This window comes from Drosophila bipectinata, chromosome XL (assembly GCF_030179905.1).
Source record: "Drosophila bipectinata strain 14024-0381.07 chromosome XL, DbipHiC1v2, whole genome shotgun sequence".
Taxonomy (NCBI): Eukaryota; Metazoa; Arthropoda; class Insecta; order Diptera; family Drosophilidae; genus Drosophila; species Drosophila bipectinata.
Window position 1 is genome coordinate 10,364,142 of NC_091734.1, and position 25,096 is coordinate 10,389,237.

A 25,096-nucleotide genomic window follows, 5' to 3' on the forward strand; every position below is an offset into this window, starting at 1 on the left:
GCTATTTGGTTGCTGCTTTTTTTTATATATTTTCGCTCAGTGTAAACTGTCTTGTACCTCGCTTTGCTTGATTTTCCTGCTTCATTGCTTTTGATTTTTTTTTATTTATTTTATTTTTTTTTTCAACTAAAAAAAATACTGAGTGAGAGGGGTGAGGTGGCTGTGGTGCAAAGGGGGTGGTGGTGTGGTGCCTAACTAAGCTGAAAAAAAAAACGGTGGTTCTTCCTTTTTTTCTACACTTTTCCTGGCCTCTTTTGTTCTCTCTATCTCTCTCTCTCTTTTCAATTGAAGCTTCTTCAAAGAGAAATGTATAAGCTTCTCTTATTTAAACCCTCTTTTGTCCCAGCACCGGTCGGTCGGTCGAGCTTACATCGTTTACAGTTATTTTTTCTTTGATCAGCCGCTAACAGTGGGCCCCAAAAGTCAGTGCACCCACACTTTCAGAGCCCACAGTGTGTGAATCATGTATATATGTATATAATGTTATTAAAAAATAATTTCTCATTACTTTTTTAGCCTTAGAAAATTGGGATTTGTTGTTTTTTTCTTTTTAATTTCATTTTCTACTATTTCATCTGTTCATCGTTCTCGTTTTCGCTTTATTTTTCTTCATATATATATATATATATGTGTATATATTTAGTATATACGCGTGTGTGTGTGTGTTTTGTATATGTATGTGTGGGTGTGTGTATATTTGTTTTAAGTTTTAACATTTAATTTACTTTCATCAGCATCATCGTCCTCATATAAATAAAAATAAATACATTTTTCTTTAGATTAATTTTTTTTTATGCTTTTCGTTTTTTTTTTTAATCATTTATGCATGAAAGCAGCAAAAACGTTCTTCGATTTAAATTTTTATATTTTTTTTGTTTTTCGAATTTTTTATCGAGGAACGTTCCATCTTTTAAAGAGCTGCACTAAATTTTACAATTATTAAAAATCCATACACATCCATATGTACACATGTATGTGTAATCTATATATTGAGTTTTAGGTCAAAAGTCGCGTTACAAAAAAAAAATAAATGTAACGAAAAAAAAAATGTATGTATAATGTATGTATAATAATGTTGAATTGCAATTATTCCAGACTAACAAATATATATAAATATATATAATTATATATAACATATACATGAATATATATATCTATATATATAAATATATAAGTATTTTTAATCTTAGATCCATTCTTTTTTTTTAAGGATTTACAATTCAAGTTTGGATTTTTTTTAGCCATTTTTTTGTTTTTTTGTCCAGCTGTTGCTATAATTTTGGCTCTCAGTGTTGCGCTGCTGCTGCTCCTGCTCCTGCTCCTGCTGCTTCTTGTTCTGTCGTGTTCTTCTCTCCGTTAGCTGCCAGATGGTTGCCAGATAGTTATATTTTTTTTTTCTTCTTAAGTTGTTGGTCAGAGAGCTTTAAGGTTTTCGTTCTATTTTTTTTTTTGAGTGTTTTTGTTTTGTTTTTGTTTTTGTTTTTGTTTTTGTTGTTGTTGCAATTGAAAGCAAAGCCAAGCGTTTTAGGCGGCATGAAAAATATCAACAACTCCGGTTCCGGTTTCCTGTTTCCCCAAAAAACATTAACATCCAAAAACACACCGTTAGCCGGAAAATAATGTCCCCCTCCATCTCTTCTTCTTTATCTTGCTCTTCTTCATTATCATCATCGCTTATGTTTATGCATTTTCGTCCTTTCTGATCTTCTTTTTCGTGTTTCTGATCCTCCTCCACCACATTTTCTCTTCTCTTCTCTTCTGCTCTCTTTTCTCCGCTGTGCTGATTATTGGATCACACAGCATCCCTTCTTCTTGTTCTTCTTCTCGTCGATGACCACGTGACTGGCAGAGGTGGGTCCCGGTACCACCTGCTTGGAGACCTGTCCCAGATTGGTAACCCCATTGTTGGCACCACCACCACCGTTGCTCTGATCCGCCGACGTCGCTGACTTGTCGCCAGCCTCCAGCTTGCCGGCATGGGAATTTGTACCATTTTGTGCTGTTGCTTGATTCTGCGAGAGCTGTAAAGGAAGGTAGTGGATGATTAGGTAACCCATTAAGGGGGGTATCTGCTATATATATACTCACGTTTGTTTTGGTCACGCTCTCGCCAATCACTGTTCCGCCATTGCAATTATCATCCGCATGTGCGCTACCATTGCCTATTGTACGGTCCTCTGTGGGTGTGATGGGTTTACCTCCTAAAAAAAGGGGGGAGGTCCATTACGAAATGCATCAAAGAGAAGAAAAAAAAGCGGAAAGGGGAAACCATCAGTATTACAGTTTATTATTATTTTCCCACCCACAAGTTTTTCCCACAAAACTAGTTATGAGGAAACCCCCTAGATCATTAAAATATTATAGATATTATAGATATTATATGTATTCCTACTAATTATAAACATTATAGATCATTAAAAGTCCATTATACGACTTGACTTTGATATTTTCTTTGAAAATAATGATTGAAAATAATATTTCAAGAATTTCAGGAATAAAACGTGCAATTTTCAATGATTTTTCCAAAAAGGAAATAAACTAAAATGTCAAAAAATTATATACTTTCTGACCTCTTAAATATTAAATCTTAATTTTGCTGGAAATGAAAAATAAATAAACGTGATGGAATGTGAAATAAATAAAAATATACAAATTTTAAAAGAAAATTTGGATAGAATTTGAAAATGTTTGAAGCTAAATCTTAATTATCTTAAGAAAATATAAGGATTTTTTAAGATTCTATAATGATTCTATGATTCTGATTATGATAGATGGGGCTCTGAAAGAACCAAATCCCTAAAACAAACCCATATTTTATTAAAATTTTAAAGTTTGAAGCTAAATTATAAATATCTTGACGAAAAATAGTACTTTCTTTGATTCTATAATGATATTATAATTCCGAATATGGTAGATTAGGTTCTAAAAGCTTCAAATCTTGAAAACAACCCCATAACTTATTAAAATTTAAAGAAATACTTCACTTATCTTTAGAAAAAATAGTGATTTTATGAATTCTTTAATGAATTCTATGATATGAGATAGTCTATAAGGCTATAGAAACCTCAAAACCCTAAAAAGAACCCATAACTCATTAATATTTAAAGATATACCTAAAATATCTTGTTAAAAAAAAGTGATTTGATAAATTCTACAGAGATATAAGATGTTTTATAAGGCCCCAAATATAGATGTTCTATATAGAAGCCCTAAATCCCTGAAACCCAATATAATAAACCCAATAATTCATTAAAATTTAAGGCTATATCACACTTTTCTTTAAAAAATAGTGCTTTCATAGATTCTACAATGGATTCTACGATATGTGATGCTCTATAAGGCTCTATAAGTTCCAAATCCCTAAAAAGAGCCCATAAATTATTAAAGTTTAAAGATATTTCACAAATATCTCAATAAAACATAGCCCTTTTATAAATTCTATAATGAATTCTATAATATATGATTATAGATCTGTAGGGCCTATAGACCTAGTTTCCAAAAATAAACCCCATAACTTACCCCTAATCATGTTGACGATTTCATCAGCCTCTCTGGAGAGATCGCCGCCTGGACGAAATGGGTTATCCCAGCCGGAATCAGTGCTGCAAGGCAAGGATGCAATAGGAATTAATATTATTATAATTATGAAATTTAAAACAATAAAGTATTAAAAAATATGAATAAGTAATAATAGTTATAAATAAAGTAGTAAAAACTATAAAGAAGGACTATATATCTATGCTTAGAATCTAGGCCCTATATATATTGAGTTTCTTGACACAGATTATGATGATCATCGCAGAGTCTTGAAGATCTAAAAACAGACTATGAATCGGGTTTATTATGCAGATCATGAATGTGATCTTGATATACTTTGGTATTAAAAGGTATATTGTAAGACAATGCTCTTCTTATTCTTATGAAAGGAAAAAGCTTATTTTTACACTTCTATTATTAAAATATAACAAGATCTATATAGATATTAGCTCAAGGAGTTGGAAGAGTTGTACAGGACTATTTAAAAAATGGTATTTATGTTGAAATATGATGGTTCTTATCTTTCTTGGAATTAGATCCCTGAGTTCCTAAGAATAAACGGACAGTTTTTATAAGAAACTAGAGTATATAATCTTATTAGGCTTCTTAATCTTATTATTAAAATATGAAAAGATCTACTAAGATCTTAACTTATAAGGTTAGAAGTCAGATAGGACTAAAAAAACCCGGTACTTATTGTGGTATATGAAGATTCTAAGTCTCATTTCCTTGCATTCCTCAGTTTTAAGGACAAAAGGAACTTTACATAGCCTGTGTTTAGGCAGAACTACCTATATAATTATATAATATTATGGAGATAGTCTATAAGAAACAGATAATAAAACAATTAAAGATCTAGATCCTAACTTTAGGTATTAAGAATCAAAGGACTATATGATATGCGGTACTTATAAGGAAATATAATAATCCTTACTCTCATTTCTGAAGATATCAGACAGAATATCAGACAAACTACATTATATCATCAATATTATGGGAATAGATCTAGATCCTAACTCATAATGAACTAACTTTTATTAAGAATCACATAGGGACTGTATGATAACCGGTACTTAAGATGGTATATTATGAACCATACTCCTATTTCCTAAGATTCTAGAGATTTTAAGGAGAAAGAGACCCTTTCTAAGGACAGTATCTATACAAAACTATATTATTTTATAATATTATAGAGATATTCTATAAGAAGCGGGTAATAACTCATAAAAGATCGAGATCCTAACTTGGAATTTAAAGAATAATAAAGAACTATCTAATACCCGATACTTATGATGGTATATAATGATCTTAAGTCTTATTTTCATCCATTCTAGAGATTCTAAGGACAAAAGGAGGTTTAATCAGGATTTAGGGACCTCATAAGGATCTCATTAGGACAGACGGACACTTTATACGGACATTTTCTACACAACACGATATAATAATCCTTAATAATAATAAGGATTTAATAATAAAACGGTATGAGATAATCCTTTGCCCTACTTCCTAAGACCACTTTTCATACAAAACTAATAATAATTTCTTAATACTCTTCTTATTAAAATACCCTTCCGATAGTACCTCTGTTGGCGGTCATAGGCCGCTCCCAGGCCGAGCTGGTGCTGCTGCTGCATCGCCGCCACCGCCGTCTCGTAGTCCAAGCTGTAGTTGTAGGCGAGTCCGCCGTCTATCGAATCCAGCAGATACTCTGCCGGTGGACAGATCTGCTGCGGCTGGTTGCTTTGGTAAATCGAAACGCGTACAATCGAGCGCTCCGCTCTGAAAAAAAATAAAAAAAATAAATAAATTAGAGAATTAGAAAGAATTCGAGAGAGAGAAAAAAAAATCACGCATCACCGCATGTGACCTTAGGAATAGTTGAGCAAGTGCGTCATCTAGAGAGGAGCTGGCCATACCCAACTCACCTCAATGTCAATTAAATTAAGTCATTTGCTAAATTGGCAATAGAAGTAGAATTAAAATAAAAAAAATAAAAAAAACTTTACTCTTCCATCAGGCTCTGCTTGACGGCATCCGATATGGGACTATTCTGGAAGGACAAGTCCACCACCTGATTCTCAACATTATCCTCAATATCTTCATACTCTTCATCATCATAATCGGTGGAACCGGGACCTTCGTCTATATACTCCATTGACTCATAGGCCTGCGCCATTAAATCTTCATCCTCATCTTCGGGAAAACTATTCCACATATAACGACTCATTTTCCACTTTTCTTTTCTTTTTTAGTTTTATTTTTCCAGGGAAGTTTTTTCTCCAAATATGATTGAAGGAATGAATACAATTTTCACCAATGACACGTTTGATTTGAGGGTCAGGGGTTACTTGATTTCAACTTAAAATTCCTAAAATGTATGGCCTACTTAAACTAAACCTTATTAAAAATTATAGAATCAACTGTTTTTTTGAATCATTTTTAAATAGAAGAAAACTTTGGCATAGTTTTGAACTCTTAATTTAAGCTATTTTTTGTCTAGGAGAGTTTTTTTTAGCTTTTATGAAAGTAAGTTACTTTTGAACTCCTTATTTAAACTTTTTACCAAATTTATAAGCAATTTTTAGCTTTTTTTTAAAAAGAAAACCCCTTAAAACCGCCTTCTCTCTTTCTTAACTTTAACTTTAAAATGAATATTTTTGAATGTCTGTTTATTTTTAATTATAAATATCTATAAAAACTACCTCAAAAATATAATTTTTTTAAAAGATTTTTCCCTGGCTATAATTTATAGACTATAGCTTGACTGAAAACTACAATTTTGATGGGAATATAAAGTTTTTAAGAATTTTGTATCATTTTTTTTAGAACAAACCCTCATTTAAATACCCTTTTTTCTTTAGAAACTTAAGCTTTCTTTACTTTAGACTCATTCTTGATTCAAAAAATGTTTATTTTTAGTTATTTTAACATTTTTTGGCCTAAGAATATAAAGAAAACCTAAAAAATATACATCTTTTTATGATTTTCTCCTCACTACAGTTTCGAACTTGTACCTAAAAATTCATTTTTGGTTTAAACTTTAAACTTACTTTAAATTCTTAACTTTTTTTACAAATTCTGCAATTATTCTTTAGCTCTTTTGAGTAGGAAACCCTCCTAAGCTCCTAAAGATGTATTTTTTCAATTTCCTAATGCTTTAGATGCGAACTCTGACCTTAAAGATACATTTTTAGTTAAAACTTTAACTTAGTTTATTGTCTAAACCCTATAAGCAAACTATCTAAGCAATCTCTAGTCTTTTTTAAGAAGAAACCCCCCTTAAAACCCCCTCGTTTCTTTATAAACTTTACCTTTAGACCCAATCTTGACCCTGAACTTGCTTTAATCCAGTTTAAAAACGCTTTTTTGGATTTTATTTTCCCAATTCTGTATTGGCCTTGGAATCAACTTGATAAATCAGTTTAAACAAATGGATTTGATTTTATGGCGCACTTTATTTTACAGGTAAGTTTTTTTTTTTTTTTTTACATTTTTTGTTGTTTTTTTTTTTATCTATATAACTGGTTTATGTCGATGACTTCATTTATGACGGCTACGAGATAGTGTAAAAAAAAAAAAAAATCCATAGGTTTACTGAACCGAAACGCACTGTAAAGCGATCTACGAATACGCAGCAGAAAGAGGAACAAAAATAAAAGAGACTCCAAGATCATCGCCATCTCGAATCATAATTTAATAGAATTTTTTTATTTTTTTTTTCCTTAAAATCGAACCAAACAAATCATTGACACACTATATATTAGCCCACACCACCCTAAAAACCACCCACTCCACTATCACCACCACACACACACACACACACACATACACATCTACTATCTGTTTACATTTCAAATACACTTCATAACCAAAAGTTTTTTTTTTTTTTTTTTTTTTTTTTGCCGAACATGTGAAGATTACGTCATGTGCCGAAATTGATATGCAATAACAACAACAACAAACAACAACAACTACATAACAAGTACAACTGTCTACAACTGGAACAAGAAGAAGAAGAAGAACAAGAACAAGACGAAGACCAACAACAACCAAAACAAGGGTTACAAGCTCAAAAAAAAACAAGTTTCCAACAAAAGATACATTTCCAAAGTGTATCTTTAAGATACAAACACGAAGCTCGGGGTTAGATAGAAGTACATTTTAAACATCAAGCTCATAAATGCGGATTCAAGTGCCCAGAAAATTAAAGAACTTAGAAAAACATGAGAAATTAAAAGCCAAAAAAAAAAAAAAAAAAGAGAAATAATAAGAGAAGAAACGAGAAAAAACTTGTTGCCATTAAGAAGAAGATCAGGAAGACAGAAAGAGAAGGCTGACCTAGCCAGGGAGGGGAGTGGGGGGCGATGGAGGAGGAGTAGACAAAGTAGTCGGGGGAGCAACATGAACTGTAAATGGGAAACTGAAGTAGATGCTGAAGATACAAAAAAAACAACAACAACAACAACACCAACAGCATCAGCTGCGATGAGAGCATCATCACATTGCCGCCAACGCTCCAAGAGCAGTGCTGAGAATCTAACCGTTTTCCCGCTAAATTTCAAAAGCAGGTGGATTTTGGCAGGTGATCTAGGGTTCAGTTTTAAAACAAGGTTTTTAGCTTTAAAACTAAGAGGTTTTTAAATAGTTTTTGGTGAGAATTTAGAGATATTTTAGAGATATTTTTATAGTTATGGAAATTAAGCAAAAAAAGAAGGAAATAAAAGCTAAGGAATCAAAAATAATGATTTTAAGAGGTAACTCTCCTATAACTCCTATAACTTACTCTTAAAATAGAGCTATTTTATATATTTTCCACTTGATAGAAATTTTAAGACACCATAAGGAGGAGCCTATAGGTCATACGTTTTTAAGAGAAAGTGGTGCAATAAAAACAGAAAATCTTCAAAAAACAGTATAGTATGAGAAGAAAGTGTAGTATAATCTAGTATAGTCTGTATAGTCTATACATAGTCTGTATATAGTCTGTGTAAGTATAGTACGTATAGTAAGTTTAATCAAGAAATACTTCATGTATAGTTCCTTATTTAGAGTTTCTCAGGGATAAACATCGAAATAGTTTCTAGAAACCGTAGAACATCCAAGAAACATAATTTTGTCCTAAAATCCTTAAGATATGTAGGATTTTTTATAGAAATTGTAACTTCTATCGAAAAAATACCCCTATTTTGGTCTACTCTAGTTCTATATTCGACAAACATTTTTTTAAAAAGACAAAATAAAACCACCAAAAGGCAACTTTAATTATCTAGTCATAATATAATGTCATAATAGGTCATAATAAGTCATAATCTAGTCATATATACGTATATTATCATAATATAATATAATATATCTAGTCAGTCATCAATATTTTAGTTATTCCTTCAAAGTAATAAAATCTATAAAATCTATCTATAGTTTTCAAAAGATTAAGTTACCTATTTAAGCATTTAAGCTTGAAAAATATATATATTTTCTTTCTAAAAATAATTTTCTTTCCTTTTAGGAATCTGAAATAAGGCTAAAACACATTCCAGTTGCTATTTCTTCATAAAATACGTGTAATTTCAACCATATTTTTATAAAACTAGAAATAAATTATACCAAAAAGAAGTAAAAAATTAATCTAAGTTATTAAATTAAAAAAATATATATAGTTTCTTGTTAAAAAACGTATAAACTATTATTTTTTTTAACTAAAACACCTGATTTCCAGCTAGAATCTGGCCACATTTCTAAGATCAGCTGGCGAGCTTACTGGGCAACACTGATGGTAGTGGGATATGACGCCGGCAGCGCGGCGGCTTTTCAATTAGTTTTGGTTTTTGTTTTTGGGGCACACACGCGAACAAGAAGAAGCAGCAGCAGCAGCAGCAAGGAGAAGGGCCCCAAGGGGGGGGGGCACTACTGACAAGGGGGCAGTATAGTAGTGAGTGCGACCGAGATGGCCATATTGAGAGTGAAAATTAATTTAACAAATTATGCGACCAGCTGACGGGCCCCACCCGCAAAAAAAAAACCTGGAAAGAAGAAGAAAACAAAAATCGAGAAAAGCGGAAAAAATAAAATCATTTTTGCTATTTTGCACTTGAAAAATGGAAAACCAACCAAACACACACACACATACACTAGCACACAATACACTTGCAATAAAAACAAGCACGCACAAGCGCTTGCAGGTAAATATGAGAGGAGAGAGAGGGGGGGAGTAGAGGGAGGAGAGGAATAACTGCAATACGGAGGTTTGTTTGTTTTGTTGTTGAAGGAATTTCATTCGATTTTATAATTTCAACACGTACCCTATACTATATTGTATAATATGTATATATATATATGTACATATAGTATAAATAACAGCGACTAAAGCTAATTTATGTACAAACAAGGCGCTATTTTAACACAAACACACATACACTAATACATTTATTTTAATTGCGTTCAGTGGGGTAGCTTAAAGTGACCAAAAAGGGGGGCTAAGTGGGGGGTGGCGGGGAGGGGAGGGGAGAGATCCACGGGTGCGGTGGCTCATCTACCGCTCTCTTCTCTACCGCTCCCGTTCCCTCTCTTATTTAGTATATGTATAGATGTGTGTGTGTGTATTATTTTTTGCGATGAACTCACTCACTGCGCGCATCCCATGGAGCAACTAAACAACAACAACAACAACAATTACAAGAGTACTCTACTAGCCGTTGTGTGGCATTAGTATGGGTTGGCCTGTGAACCAAATAGACCGAATTACTTTCACATTGTTCAATTTTTGTGCCATTTTACCGTATTTTGCTATTTAATTCAAGCCTTTTTTTTACCGTTTCCTTTTCACACACCAACCACTTGCACTTGCGTGTGCCTCTCTTGCCTCGCCTCGCCTCTCCCTAGCACCTTCTCTTTCCCACCCACCCACACACGCATACACCCTCTCGGGGTCTCACCCTAGCGCGCACTCTTTCCACACGCACGATTGACTTTGGCAAGGTAACTGTAACTGTTACTTTTTTCCCTCTTTTTTTGTTTTTTTTTTTTTTTGTATTTATTTAGATAGCTCTCTCTCTTAAGATTGCACTTTTCCGTTAAGAGTGATATTAGCTTAATATTACCAATTGAATTACTAACTAAAGTTAGTAGTAACACGCACCGTTTTGAAAAAAATCCACGCGCGCAAAAAAAAAATGTAAGAGGGGCGCGTATTTGATGCTATTCGTTTCTTGTTGTTGTTGCGCTTTTTTAGACGGCTTTTGCGTTCTGTTGTGGTTGCGATTGGATTGCCTGGCTAAACTGAATCTGAACTGAACTTGCTGCTAAAAAGTAAAAGATACAAAACAGCAACGCTCGCACGAGCACGCCAGCACGAATGTTTGCAGGAACTATGAGAGAGCGCAAGAGAGCGCAAGAGAGTGGGAGGTGAGTGCGGGCCTCTCTCCAAGTTTGTCCAGCGTTGCCACGTTGCTTAAAGTAATGGCGCGCTTTTAAAAGTTTGTTCCATGAATGGATTACTTTATGGAGTTTTTTTTACAAAAAAGACAACATATTTTTATTTAAGTTAAATATGACAAAAATAGAAGGCAAAACCCATAAAAGTTCAACTTTTGAACTCATAAATCACTGTTTTGAAATGTTTTATTTTACAAAAGAAGCACATTCACGGCAGAAGACACAAAGAACAATTAACATGCTGTTTAATGAGCTTTTTTTAATGTGCTCCTCCAGACACTCACTCCCCCACCCCCCGAAACACACATCTATCTTTTGTCATGCTTTTATTGCGATCTATTTTCAAGCGAAACAAAAACATTTCCCAATTTTTCATTTCGCACATTTCCTGGCTAGGAATATCTTTGCATTTCGGGACAAACAAATGAAAACAAACACACAGCCCCAGCCCCAGCACAGCAGCCGGCAAATTGTGGAATTTTGGCAGCTGCCGTAGAAAAACCAGATATGACACTAGGCTACAAAAAAATAAAATTGAATTTTTCTTAAAATAAAGATTTTGATTCATGTAAAATATTTCCTGTTGTCCAGTGTTTTTGCGTCGCATCTTGTAAATACACAACAAGATGCGCAATAAGAAAATCCGTACAAACCACAAAATAACAAAAACAACAAAAGAACAAGAAGCGCGCATTTTGTAAAATCGCAGAAAAAAAAAAAAAAACTGAAAACAAACAAAACGTAAATGCGCCACATCTGGCAACATTGCTAAAACCAACAAACATGACATCACTTTTTTGCGCACTCACCAAAGTAATAAAAGCACGCCCCGAGTTGGGGGGCTGGATGGGTGGTGGGGATTTGAAAGGGCGATAGAGAGCCAGCGCGTCGCCGTTTTGCCGCTCTGACTCTCTCTCTCGCCTAAGCTTACTCCCTCGCGCGCTCTCTCTCTCTCTCGCTCTGGCCCATGTTATACACAAGCAATGGAGAAAAAAAAATAATAATAACAAGAATGAGAGAAGTAAGCATAAAGGTAAAATTGGGGAAGCTGCTGGAATGGGGCTGATCGGATGGGAGTGGGGGTGGGACCATATGTACATATCTCTCCAGTTGATTAAAACAGTGTTGCCACCGGGCTGCCGAAAAAATGTTGTGCCCCAATCGCCCCCCAAAATCTTGGTCATTTATTTCCTCTATTGTTGTCAAACAGACGGTGAAAAGAACACAAAAAAAATAGACAAAAAAAAAAAAAAGCGAACCAAATGACACAAACTGACATCCCAGAAAAACATCCGAACAAATGCGGCAAACTATTTGGAACGCTCACAAGCCAAAGAACCATTTCATAGACAAGCACACCTGAGGTCAATGGTATAGGGAATTACTGCGACTTACAAAAAGTTATAAAATCGTATTATTTAAGGTTTAATTTATCTATAATATATAAGTATAAACTTTTTCATCGCTAGGTCCCATCTGTAGGTTCGATTTTTCTATCTCTTTAGATTAGATTTTATTAGATTCACTTCTAATCATTAAATCTTTGTTCTCTAACAATAATTACAAGATACAGATTTTATAAGATGTTTAAAGATAATAATTTTATTAATTTATGTTTTTCATATTTACATCCCATCTCTAATTAGTTAAAGATATAATGCCACATAGTTTCATCTCTAATTCCTCCCATCTCAAGATCCCTTCTCTAATAATATAATATAATAATAATATAATTCCTGTTAATAACATCTCTAATATAATTTAAATATAATTCCACATACTTCCATCTCTAATTCCTTTTATCACAGGTTCCCTTCTCTAATAACTATTGAATATAATTTCCAATAATTCCATCTCTAATTCCTTCCATCTCAAGCTTTCATCTCTTATATTCTTTAAATTTAGTTCCTAATAATTCCGTTTCCGTTTTAATAATAATTTGAAATATAATTCTTATTATTTTATTTATATGTATATATTTTTTTATATTTTTTATCTCCAACACCTATTTATCCCTCTCGGACTGTACCTACACGTAACTAGGTAATAGGACCAGAGTGCACGGTGGGCTGGCAGCTCAAAAGCGATCCCATTTGAATACGACATCATGCATAACTAAAGGTCTGACCACAGAGCTCTATATATAGAATTTACTACTCCCCGATTAATTCTTCGCTTGATTTACGCTCCCCAATATTTTCGGGGGCCTTAAGTGATTTGAGATTATTTTTGGTTATTTTTGATAACTCCACTCCGCCAGCCAGCTAACAAAAATGATAAGGATTCGCCTCAAAGATTGATGATGACATTGGTATCAAAATAAATGATATTTTATTATTTTTAAATTGATATATATTTTTGTAAAGGTATATAATAATTAAAAATACCATTTTTGGCACAAAACTATAGAAATTGGCATTATTCCCAAATATATTGCGATTTTTCCTAAAATCGAAACAAAATATATAAATATAAAGATGGTCTGTGATGTATTTGGAAAATATATTTATATATATATCTATATTTTCTTGACTTATTTGAGGTGATTGATGGATTTTTATTAGTTTTATGGCTAATAATATGGCAGAAATATTTTAAAAATAAAAGTTATAAATTATTTTAAATCTATAACTACAATCTAAAAATAAAAACCCCTTTTGTTATATTTTTTTTTAAAGGAAATTGGTAATTTCCATAGCCACCCAACAATGGGAAGATCTAAAGCTATAGTCTCTATGGCTATATAGACGGTTTGGTAATTACACACGCACTGCTGACCAGCGGCACAATTACCGTTAGCATTACAAAAAAAAATAAAAAAAAAAAATGTGACAATGGCTTTTCTCTTTTTTTTTGTTGTTTTTGTTTTTGTTGCACTTGTCTGCCTATGATGATAATTATGATTATGAACACGATTATGATGATTATGATGGTATATGCATGTCAAGTGTGCCGTGGGTACCGGAAAATCAATTGACTGAGTGACAGGCCGGACAGTTTTGAGATGTGATGTGTACTTTCACAATAGCTATAGATATGTGCAAGGCCCACCACCATCACCAGCCGATCGAATTTCTGTAGTTGGGGAGCAATAACAAAAAAAAAATTGGAAATGAAATCATGTCGAGGTCAGCATCTTCAAAACAGCCACCTTTCATAAGGTATTAACTGAAAAAAAATATTATAAGAATTTTAAAAATTAAAGAACGATAATTAGAAGTATCGTAATCCTGCAAGTACCATCTCTAGGAGCTTTAGAGATGAAGCTCGAACCAGGCTTGCAAAAATTTTATGAAAAAGATCTTTCACCTTAATTACCATATTTTTTTGTAGTATTTCTAGGTAATCAATAGGCAGATTGCGGGCCTTTCTTAGCTGTTTTTTCTTCTTCTTTTCATTTAATTGTTTCTTTTGTTTTTTTTTTATTTCTTTTTCGACTGACTAACTGTAAAGAAAGAAAGTTCTACAGCAAGTGACGAGCTCAAATCGCGATGACATCACGCTCTATCGGCAACTTTAAGCTCACCACACACACACACACACTTACACACTCTGAGACTCATAAAAGAAATTCAAAAAGAATTGGAAAAAGAAACACGCATAGCGAACAAAAAGGTCACAACATGTGTTAAGTCTAATCTCTCCCCAAAATGGAATATGCCACCTAGGCGGATCAAAGAATAAAAAAAAGGAGAGATAGAACGAGAGAGAAGAACAAAAAAAAATTGTCAGCAAATTTGATTTGAAGACCATAAGACAGGTATCGTTAAAAAAAAAAACACCTTTCCAAATATGGCATTATTTATGGCCATAAGAAGAAATAAATCTTTAAGATCTAATACGATAGGTTCGCCCTTTAATTAATCGCATTAGTTGCGCATATCTAAAGCTACAATCGATAAACGAGCTTAATAGCGCGCCCCTAATGTTATCGACTTTAAGCTAGAACTAAAAACTAAAGCGCTCGTTTCGAATTTCGGTTAACCCATTAGATACGCGTTCTGATACAGCTACAGATACAGATACAGATACACACGATGATGCAGTGCACCCGAAAAAGATGTGGGTCATCAACCACCGAATGAAGTTGACCCACTTATATACCTACACATATATAATGCTTTAAAATGCACACATACACACACACACACACCCACACTAACAGGCATCATTATGTAATAAAACGATGACGGTCTGTTTAACGGTATTCTGGTAAGAGCGCCGGCGCATTAAAACTCCCAATTTGGTGGAGTTCCCTAGGTGGTTGGGACGGACCCACATGCGAACAACCAGACGAAGAAGAACCCAAATAAACAAACCCATCTTCTTCCAATCGGACTGATAACAACTGAGAGCGGGAGAGTGCCCTGCAAAAGGAGTGGGAGAGAGTACAAGAGAGAGAGAGTGAGAGCAAAAGGATGAGCTTTCCAGGGGTGGGATGTTTTAGGTACAGTGGTTGCTGGACAGTTTGGAATTCTTATATTCTAAGCTTAGGGTTAATATTGATTTGATTTGATTTAATAATGATTTGATTAATAGGTTATTGCCTTTTGAATTATTTTTTTTTAAGTTCTTTTTTTTATTGCTTCCGCAATTATTTTTCATTTTGCCAATTCTGCAATTTTCTTATCATAAAAAAATTAACTTTGAAATATAAAGTCTAGGGTTTCAAGTACAGTGGGGATTGGGTTTTATTATAATTTTAATAAAAATAATGAAAATTTAATTAAATCTTTTGTTTTATTTGAATTATATTTAATATTATCTTTTATTTTATGAGTTATAGATCAAAATATAAGAAAAAAAACTTAGAATTTTAAATTTTAAATATTTTTCTCATAAACAGCTTTTTATAATACATTTATTTGCAAAATTTTAGCCAAATAGAAAGCCTTTTCTAAGTCCCCCCAAGAATTCTTTATAGTTAGAGACCCCTGTATGTGGTTTAAGGCAAACAAAGTTTTTAAATCAAAACTGCTGACGACGGTGGGGCTGTGTAATTATCGATTTTAAAAATTTGTGTGTCTCAGTCTGAGGCTTCCTGGTCGCTGGGGGCTTCGAGGAGGAAGGAAGGAAAGAGTTCTTTAACCGCTATTTGGGTTGTATGTCTATATAGGCTTATTATCTGTGTGACTTGGGGATCACATCAGACTTACATACATATATGGATTAGCCCCAAAAAAAACATTGCCTAACAAAAGTGAAAGCTGCCAAAAAAAAAAAAAAAAGTCATTAGACGGAAGTTTTAATGAGGTAAAAGTAGGCCCTATCCAGGGCACATACATACCAAAGCGTACAATCATTAAAAAACAAAAAAAAAGGGCCCGAAAATAATTAAAAAATTAAAAACACAAAGATGGGAAAAAAAGAGACTGCTTTTTTTTTATTGAAACATTAAAACTCACTCTTCCTGAACCTCGATGCCGCTATCGTCCATGTTCGCCTTGGTGTAGTCTCCACTGTAGCTACCTGACAGCGGCAGGTGCGACGGATGCGGATGCGTCGCAGCCACCGACTGCGGCTGTCCAGCGGCGGCAGCGGCAAATGCATCAGCGGCAACATCGAATCCAAACGTGGACTCCACGTGCTCCGACAAAGGAGTCGGCGTCTCGAATACCAGCGTCTCCACCATAGAGCCTTTCGAGGAGCCAAAGGAGACGCTAAAATTAAGAAAATGTATCAGTTTTTATTTTTAGGAAAGTATTTTTAAGAATATTCTTAAAATAAAGGCATCTAGAGGAGCATCTAATTATAGACAGAGTACAGGTGAAAAGGGAAAGAGTTGAGGGATCTTCTTCTCTTTAGAGGTCTCTATTTCTATTTATTTTATGATAATCTCATCTTATTCTTAAACTAATCTATAAAATCTACATAATTCTAAAAAGTAAAACCTGTCTTTGAAGAATATTTAAATATGGAGACCCCTTTAAGAGCTTTATTACGAAATCCTAAGTCCAAACAGTCCCAAAAGTTGGTATCCATATAAAGATATATCCAACCTTATATATTGTAAACCGAAAACCGGAATGGGAGTGAGACTTTTATGAGTTTTTTTTATTAAAAGAGTTGTTTTTTTTAAGTTTTTACTTCCTGAAAGCTTTAAAACAGAAGAACTAAATGTAATTATATGATTTAAACTATTATATGATATCATATCATATTATAATAGATCTATAATAATAGAATATGAATTTAATCGAATACCCATAAAAAAAACCTATATTTTAGTTATTTTTTAAGCCGGAAACTTAATAAAACTTGAAATACATTGAATATAAAGTTTTCAGAATCATTTTTTAAAAGAATCTTATAGATCTTAAGGATCTAGTAACCTATAGAGGATATATACATAATTATAGTTCCCTAAAAGACTTCCTAAAGACTTTCTTTTAATGATCTTATACGAATTTTATTCAATATTCATCTAAAAAAACGTATATTTGATGCATTTTTTAAAATAAAATCTTGGGGAGTATTTAAATATATATAATACTAAGTTTTTAGAATATTTTTTAAAGAATCTTATGGATCTAGTAACCTGTAGGGCTTAATATGGTTTTTTTAAAACAAGACTATCTCTTAAAGATCTATGTATGTCTTTTTAGATAAATTATAAGAATAAGATTCAATATTGATCTAAAAGACGTATATTTGAGGTATTTTTTAAAACAAAAACTTAAGAAAACCTAAGATTTAAGATTTTAGAATCATTTTTTTTAATCTTATAGATCCTATGGATAGAGTAACCTATAGGGAATAATATACATAATTATAGTTTCCTAAAAGACTTCCTAAAGACTTTCTCTAAGAGATCCTATAAGAATTTTATACAAAAACGTACATTTTACGTATTTTTTAAAACAAAAACATGACAAAACCAGAGATAATACTAAGTTAATACTGAGGAAACCTGAATAATACATTTAACATAAAGTTTTTAGAATATTTTTTTAAAGAATATAAGTTATATGTGTGATTTACTAAGTAATTCTATTAAAAATCAATAAAATAGTTAAACTATTTTACTGTTTTTCAAAGATCTTAACTTTGTTTTATTTAAAAGACTGTCTTTCAAATCTCAACTAAGTTTTCTGTAAAAAAAACTCGAAATTTTCGAAAAATTTTCTAGTTTTTCTCTTTATTTTCTAAATCTCTATGATTCTTTTTTATGAAATCCATAAAACAATGAATACTATAGCTTTTAATCAAAGATCTTAACTTAGTTTTCCTTAAAATCTTCTCCAAATTTAAAAACCCACTACGGTTCTATCAAAAAATCAATAAAATAATGAGTATTTTAGAATTTCATTAAAGATCTGAACTTAGTTAACCCGAAACCCAGAATTTTACTCAATTCTTCCAAGGTTTTATTAAAAACTTAATAAAACAAATAATTCTAAGGCTTTCTATTAAATATTTTTACTTAGTTTTCCTTAAAATTTCTTCTAAGTTTTAAATATCTTTAAAAATAATCAATAAATTAAAGAATATTAAGGTTTTTTATTAAAGATCTCAGTTATTCCAAAACTCTCTTTAAATTTTGGACTTCTCTCCCAAAACTCTCTTTAAAATCTACCTTTCCTTTCTCTCCTTTCCTTTCCATCTCACCTACCAGGTACATCTGTATATATGTATGTATGTATGTATATATTTTGTTAAACAAATCGCGGTATCCCATTGTTTCTTCCTCTCCCTCTCCCTATCTCCCCAGTCTACATCTTTTTGCCATTTTTCATGGGAATTCTTTGCGGGATTCCTCCTTACCCTTACCCTTCCCCTTGGCACCTTGCCCCTTTCTTCGTATTGGAACGATTAGCGTCTCTTGCGGGTATTTAAGTGGATTTTCACACTCGAGTGTAAATATTCTTATTAGCAAAAAACAAGGTGAGAAGAAGAAGTACAAAAGGTGATAAAAGAGAAAGAGAGAGGGGGAGGGGGTGAGGGGAGAGTATAACTTACCGTTTGAGGCCGACTTGCTTGGTGCCCAGTTTACTCAGTTTGCCGGGTTTCTTTTGGGGGCGTGGGAATTTATCGCTCAGATCGCTGGACAGATCCTCTTCATCAGCTGTTGTTGTTGTTGTTGCTATTACTGTTGAATTAATTTCTGTCTCTGTCTCTCCTGTTGCATTGTTGTTGTTGTGTTGATTTTGATTTTTATTCGTTTTATTGACCACATTTCTAACCGCATTATTGTTGTTTGTATTATTATTATTATTTTGTTGTTGTTGTTGTTGGGACGGTTGTATATTTGTTGTTGTTGTTGCTGTTGTATGCACCAGCGGCAGCGTTGTGGGCGGCGCAACAGAGACAGCAATAGCAGGAGTGGCGGATAAAGGAGGTGGCGGCGAAGAGGTAACGGTAGTACTAGTAGTAGTAGTAATCTCCTCCTCGCTCAATAGACGCGTCCGCTCATCGACGGCGACAGCAGCAGCGGCGGCAGCTGCGACAGAACCGTTTGACGTCGACTGCATTGCGGTTGCAGCAGCAGCAGAGGTCGCAGCAGCAGCAGTGGTAGGAAAAATATTCGATTTCACAGATGATGGTAGCAGTGGGGCATTTTGAGGGGGCGGCGGTGTGGGCGGGGCCAGGGCCAGCATAGGTGCACCAAATAACGGTACTTCGACTTAGACACACACACACACACACTTGTGCAGAAATTACCGCTTGATTGGATTTAAAAATTCAACAAAAAAAAAACCAACAAACACACACACACGGACGACACTCAGTTTAAAGGCAATTTCCGTCGCAATAAAAAAAAAAACACAATAAAAAAATAAACTAAAAAAACGAAAAAAACAACAAATATTAGCACATTAGCACCGCTCAGGAAAACAGCGACAGAGACAGCGACAGCGGCAGAGACGGTAGCAGAAGAAGCGGCAACGGCGTCGTTGTCGTCGTCAGTGACCTGCACTTTATAAAAAATTTATATATATATAATTCCCGAAACGATTGCAGAACTTGGCGCCCTAACACGAGTTTATAAATAAAACTAGATGTGCATTTATTAAAACGCGAACGCCAGTGCGAATGTGGGATTATCGTGTGTATATTTGGTTGCGCGTTCAATTTCTGTAATCCAAACGTCTCGTGCTCCGCTTTGTTTCTGTTTATCGTTGCTGGTGCTGGTTCTGTTAACCTTATGCGCGACCATAACAGAGCGCTGTTAAATTTATCGAAATACCATAACGATAGTTGGCAACTCTAATTAGTGGTGGGCCATTGTTGTGCCTTCCTTGGTGATGGCATGGCACTATCAATATTTTTGAATAGTTATTTTTGATCAGTAGGCCAAATTTTAATTCCTTTAAAAACAACAAGCTTACAATTCATTCAGTAACTGTTAGTCGACGAGATCAAAGCATTAAAATTGGTGTTCTATGTCAAGTTTAAAAATAAATAAATTTGTTTTTTCGATATATATCGGAAGAGCTTAAAAAGAGCTCATTTGAAATTAACGCCTTCATCAAGTAATCCTTGAAATTAAAACAAATCTGAAAAAGAAAACAGTAGGCATTGACAAATAAATTTTTAACCTTGTGAATAATATTTCTACATTGCTTCATTCCACTCGCAGTTGTGCTTCGGAAAAGTCTACCTTAAAACCAGCTCCATTTTTTGTTGTGTGGAAATAAAAATTTCAATTCGGTTTTTATTTTCATATAATTTTAATAAAAATTTATAGAATTCGTAAATTAAATATTGTGATTGAATTTCGGCATTTATTTTCATAGTTTTACAAAATTTCTAATATATTTTTGAAATTTGAAATTATTTCGTGAATCGAAATTTTGGATTGAAGGAAACTCAGGTAAATATTATTTCGAAAAATATTTCGAAAAATAATTCGAAATAATACCATACGACAGGATGGCGCCAACCAACTTCTCGACCATGATTAACCAGGAGCATCTCTGGCCGGAGAACGCCGGCAAGACATTGGAACAGCTCCGTGCCAATATGCAGCCCTTGAACCATTTCATGAAGAAACGTGTCGTCCGCGAAGGGGACATGAACTACGAATGCTATCCCCACGGCATTAAGCTACAGATGCGTTTCTGCGGCTACTTCGATGATGACCGACGCGACCTGGGCACCCAATGGGAAATGGATTTTGAAACTGGGCAACATCCTTATCCGGGATTCTTCTGGTGTTTCAATGAAGCCCTGACCTCGATGCGACCAATGGAGATAGCCGAGTATTCCATCGATCGTGAGATGCTACATGCCCAACTGAATAATGATCCGAGGTACCAGCAGAACGATGGCATCTTTTCGCTCGAGGTCCTGCATGTGGAGAACATGCATATGGTGCCGCTTCGACAGCCCCAATCCACATCCAGTGTCCAGGACTCGTCGCAGTCACCGCCGCAGTGCCAGTGCCAGACCCAGGCCCAGACCCAGACCCAGACCCAGGAGCAGACCCAGTCCCAAACCCAGTTCATGGGCGCTTACAACAAAGCGGAGATTGTGCGTCGCCGGGCCGAGGATGCATTGAATGGAAACAAATTCCAGCAATCGGTGCAGCTGTGCGAAGAGGCCACTATGCTCCTGAGACAGTTCAAGACCGAAAATGAGGAGGAGCAGGCGAAGCGTTTCAACATGCTGGTAACCATATCGAACCTATTGCTGGAGTGCTACGAAAAGAGGGGTAATTATTGGCATGTTACTGGTATTATGCGTGAGCTACGACGCCTCACCGACCATTTGCCATCCTTCGCAGCCCTTGTCCACGAAGGTAAGCAGCACGAGGACCTCGGAGAGCTGGAGCAGGCCCGCGAGACCTTCTTGGAGGCCCTGCGCGTCAATCCGACTACCATTACCATTCACGAGCTGATCGCTAACATCGATGCCAAAATCTTGGCAGAGGTGCAGGCTGGCAAGGAGAGGGAAGCCAAGGAGCAGGCTGACAGGAAGGCTGCAGCCAAGGAGCGGGCTGCCAAGAAGAAGGCTGCCAAGGAGGCTGCACTGAAGAAGGAGGATGACGTTGTCTTTCTTCCAGGACCCGAGTCCCCCACTAATGGCAGCGAGGAATCCATTGGCTCCGGAAATCCCCAGCAACGTTAAGAGGACCTTCCAAAACCGGAAATCCCCCAATAATTGCAGCCAGGTATCCGGAAATCCCCCAGAAGCAGGCGTATCTCGTTATTTAGTTACAGATGTTATCTCGTTATGCAACCCATACAACGTATTTTTTCGATGGAAGCTTGAAAATTCAAAATTTTCCCAGCCATATCTTTGGAATAACCATGTACCTCAGTGGCTATATGCTTCCCCCCATCATGTTTTGTCTAAATAAGCCTCTAAGAGGCTCTTAAATTATCTGTATTGTAATAAAAATACGTTTATGGGTTAAATTTATTTAATTTGCTTATTTATTTTCTTAAAAACTTTAAATTTGACAGAAAATTCAAAGAACTTTCAAGCTTTTCTGTTTTCTTGACAACCCTGTTTTGTTGGCTCACCCCTAGCAATCGATATTCACTATTACCGATTGTTTGCTCATCCCTAGCAATCGATATTCACTATAACCGATTGTTCATCTCTAACACTAGTGCGCATCTCTATGAAGAGATGAGCAAAATTGCAATTTTTTTCGCTTAGATTGGTTTTTTAAGCAATAAAAACATACGAAACAACTGTCGCCTAACTATAACAAATGGACGACATTTCCCCCGATTGAATTCAACCATCGGCTTGGGATTCAGACGCCCTTTGAAACGAGCAGCGAGTGGATTTAAGGGCGAGGGCTATCGCCCATCACTATTACAAATACGAAAATGAAATTGCGTGCATTCTAAATGGTAAGATAAACTCCAATAAAATGCTACCAAGGCATTCGATAACTAAGCTAACTAACACTATTCATGTAGAGTTGATGGTAATTAACAATTAATTAAATGCGGTAATGCAATTAGGCCAAAAACAAGCAACAACAACAACAAATAATCAAAACACACGCACACCCATGCAGGTAAATGTTTTATTTTTATTTTTTTTTCTCACATTTTTGTATGGTTGTTGTTGTTGTACAATACATGTGCATTAGTTAAAAGTTAAATAGTGACAGGTAATTAAATAAAAATTTTAAGCCAGATAGTGGGTTTTTTTTTTGTCGCCAAAAACACACCCAAAATGCATATGTGAGTGTGTGATTGTGTTTTTGCAAAAAAAAAAAAAATTGTTGCATTAAAAAATTCAAAGAAAATCCCTTTATAGGTTCTAAGGTATAAAAATAAACAAAAATATATATAGACATATATATATATATTCCACCGCCCATTTGTTTTGGTTTGGCGGTGCACCTTACGGATTGCATTGGAGGCCGTGTGGGCTGAGCACCCCGCGCGTGTGACTCACAAAATGAATTACTTTAGTTTTTGTGGTTGGTTTTGCAAGAAAAACATTGAATAAACAGAAATAGAACGGAATTCCGCCGGTGCATACCGGTTAGCCCGGTTAGGAACTATGCGCCAGTGTCACAAATCTTTCCCAAGAACTGGCCATTTTTTTTTAATGGGCCTGCCTAGCTCCCAAGAAGCCCTCTCTTAATAAAAAAAATATTAATTTATATTACAGCCACATGGGAACAATGACCAAGGACTATGACTATCTGCTGAAGGTTCTCCTGGTGGGTGACAGTGATGTGGGCAAGCATGAGATCCTCTCAAATCTGGAGGATCCCTCCACAGAGAGTCCCTTTTGCAGTGGTAATGGTAAGTTTAAATATTTCTCACTCTGTTATGGAACCTCAATTGGAATTGAACTTTAACCTAATAGACTGCACCTCTCACATCCTCAAAACGGTAGCATACAAAACAACGACCATACTGCTGGAGGGTAAGCGCGTCAAGCTGCAGTTGTGGGACACATCCGGCCAGGGACGGTTCTGCACGATCATTCGATCGTATTCGCGCGGCGCCCAGGGTATTATACTTGTCTATGATATAACTAATAAGTGGAGCTTTGATGGCATCGATCGATGGCTCAAGGAGGTGGATGAGGTAGGCTTGTGATGAGTCAATGGCTGATGTTTTTCTTTAATAATTTTGTATATTTTTTGGTTAAAGCACGCCCCTGGAATTCCAAAGGTATTGGTGGGCAATCGGCTGCATTTGGCTTTTAAGCGCCAGGTGGCCGCCAAACAGGCCGAGACCTATGCCAGCCGCAACAACATGTCCTGCTTCGAGATATCGCCGCTCTGTGACTTCAATATACGCGAGTCCTTCTGCGAGCTGGCACGCATGGCATTGCACAGGAATGGCATGGAGCATATCTGGCGTAGTAATAAGGGTATCCTTTTTATTATCCTTTATAAAAATATTGAATTATGATATCTAATCATGTACCTTGTTGCAGTGCTGACTTTGCAAGAGCTGTGCTGCCGGACAATAGTGCGTAGGACGAGCGTATATGCGATCGATTCGCTGCCACTGCCACCGTCCGTCAAATCGACGCTCAAGTCATATGCACTGACCACATCGCAGTGCTACAACTCCTTGACGCAGAGCTCCAAGAGCAAGAATCGCTGCAAGACGCCGACGAGCGGTAGCCGGAATAGCTGTGCGATCGCGTGATCGTTGCCTTGTATCCGCATCCGGATCCGGATCTGGATATGGATACCGATATGGATAAGCTGTTGCCACACACACTCCCACTCCCCTCCCCCCCTACGCAAGCGACATTAACTTTAAATGAACTCTACTTACGTACTCTAGGCTAACAAATACACACACAAAAACACACATCCTTACAAACACACACATCCTTACACACACACAAACACAACCAAATGGAATATCCTTTCCGAATTTCGTTTATTATATTTTTTATTATTTTTTTTTCATCGACAATTATACTTTTCTTTTTTTTTTTTTTGAAAAAAACAGTAAAGTTTACATTTATTTGTAACTCCCCCTCCTCCCAAAACCCACCACGCCCTCACCCACACCCACCCCGCTCTCTATCTTTTTGCATTACTCTAATGTTGTTAATATTATTATGTTTGTATAATTCTAATATTTAAAGAGCTGATTTTTTTAAGTACAGCCTTTTCGTACAGCAACACAAAAAATAAAAAATACATAAAATAAAAACATTAATATTTAAAAACAAACAAAAAACT

At 35.1% G+C, this 25,096-nt stretch overlaps 3 protein-coding genes across 11 annotated transcripts; 2 read left to right on the plus strand and 1 right to left on the minus strand.

Annotated features, from left to right (window-relative positions):
* Positions 1–260: 260 nt before the first annotated feature.
* On the minus strand, positions 261–20,080 carry LOC108134050 (homeobox protein 5). 5 transcript variants are annotated; one of them, XM_017254203.3, is made up of 6 exons: positions 18,928–20,080; positions 16,374–16,628; positions 5,119–5,316; positions 3,520–3,602; positions 2,089–2,201; positions 261–2,021 (listed from the first exon to the last, which is right to left on the minus strand). In XM_017254203.3, the coding sequence occupies exons 1-6, from the start codon at positions 19,563–19,565 to the stop codon at positions 1,785–1,787; spliced, it is 1,524 nt and encodes a 507-aa protein (XP_017109692.2). In that variant the 5' UTR covers positions 19,566–20,080; the 3' UTR covers positions 261–1,784. The 5 variants fall into 5 exon arrangements, with proteins under 5 accessions (XP_017109692.2, XP_043065791.1, XP_043065792.1 ...); XM_043209856.2 differs by lacking the exons at positions 16,374–16,628; positions 18,928–20,080 and adding an exon at positions 10,673–10,841; XM_043209857.2 differs by lacking the exons at positions 16,374–16,628; positions 18,928–20,080 and adding an exon at positions 10,347–10,453.
* Positions 20,081–20,310: 230 nt separating this feature from the next.
* Positions 20,311–22,332, plus strand: LOC108134043 (inactive peptidyl-prolyl cis-trans isomerase shutdown-like). 3 transcript variants are annotated; one of them, XM_070279039.1, is made up of 3 exons: positions 20,311–20,480; positions 20,549–20,782; positions 20,841–22,332. In XM_070279039.1, exon 3 carries the CDS (start codon positions 20,842–20,844, stop codon positions 22,036–22,038), a length of 1,197 nt encoding a protein of 398 aa, XP_070135140.1. In that variant the 5' UTR covers positions 20,311–20,480; positions 20,549–20,782; position 20,841; the 3' UTR covers positions 22,039–22,332. The 3 variants fall into 3 exon arrangements, with proteins under 3 accessions (XP_070135140.1, XP_017109684.2, XP_017109685.2); XM_017254196.3 differs by having other exon boundaries at positions 20,313–20,782; positions 20,841–21,622; positions 21,695–22,332; XM_017254195.3 differs by having other exon boundaries at positions 20,311–20,782.
* Positions 22,333–22,508: 176 nt separating this feature from the next.
* Positions 22,509–24,844, plus strand: Rab40 (RAS oncogene family member Rab40). 3 transcript variants are annotated; one of them, XM_070280489.1, is made up of 6 exons: positions 22,509–22,775; positions 22,845–22,945; positions 23,551–23,687; positions 23,752–23,975; positions 24,042–24,264; positions 24,331–24,844. In XM_070280489.1, the coding sequence occupies exons 3-6, from the start codon at positions 23,555–23,557 to the stop codon at positions 24,546–24,548; spliced, it is 798 nt and encodes a 265-aa protein (XP_070136590.1). In that variant the 5' UTR covers positions 22,509–22,775; positions 22,845–22,945; positions 23,551–23,554; the 3' UTR covers positions 24,549–24,844. The 3 variants fall into 3 exon arrangements, with proteins under 3 accessions (XP_070136590.1, XP_017109679.2, XP_017109681.2); XM_017254190.3 differs by lacking the exon at positions 22,845–22,945; XM_017254192.3 differs by lacking the exon at positions 22,845–22,945 and having other exon boundaries at positions 23,782–23,975.
* Positions 24,845–25,096: the final 252 nt, after the last annotated feature.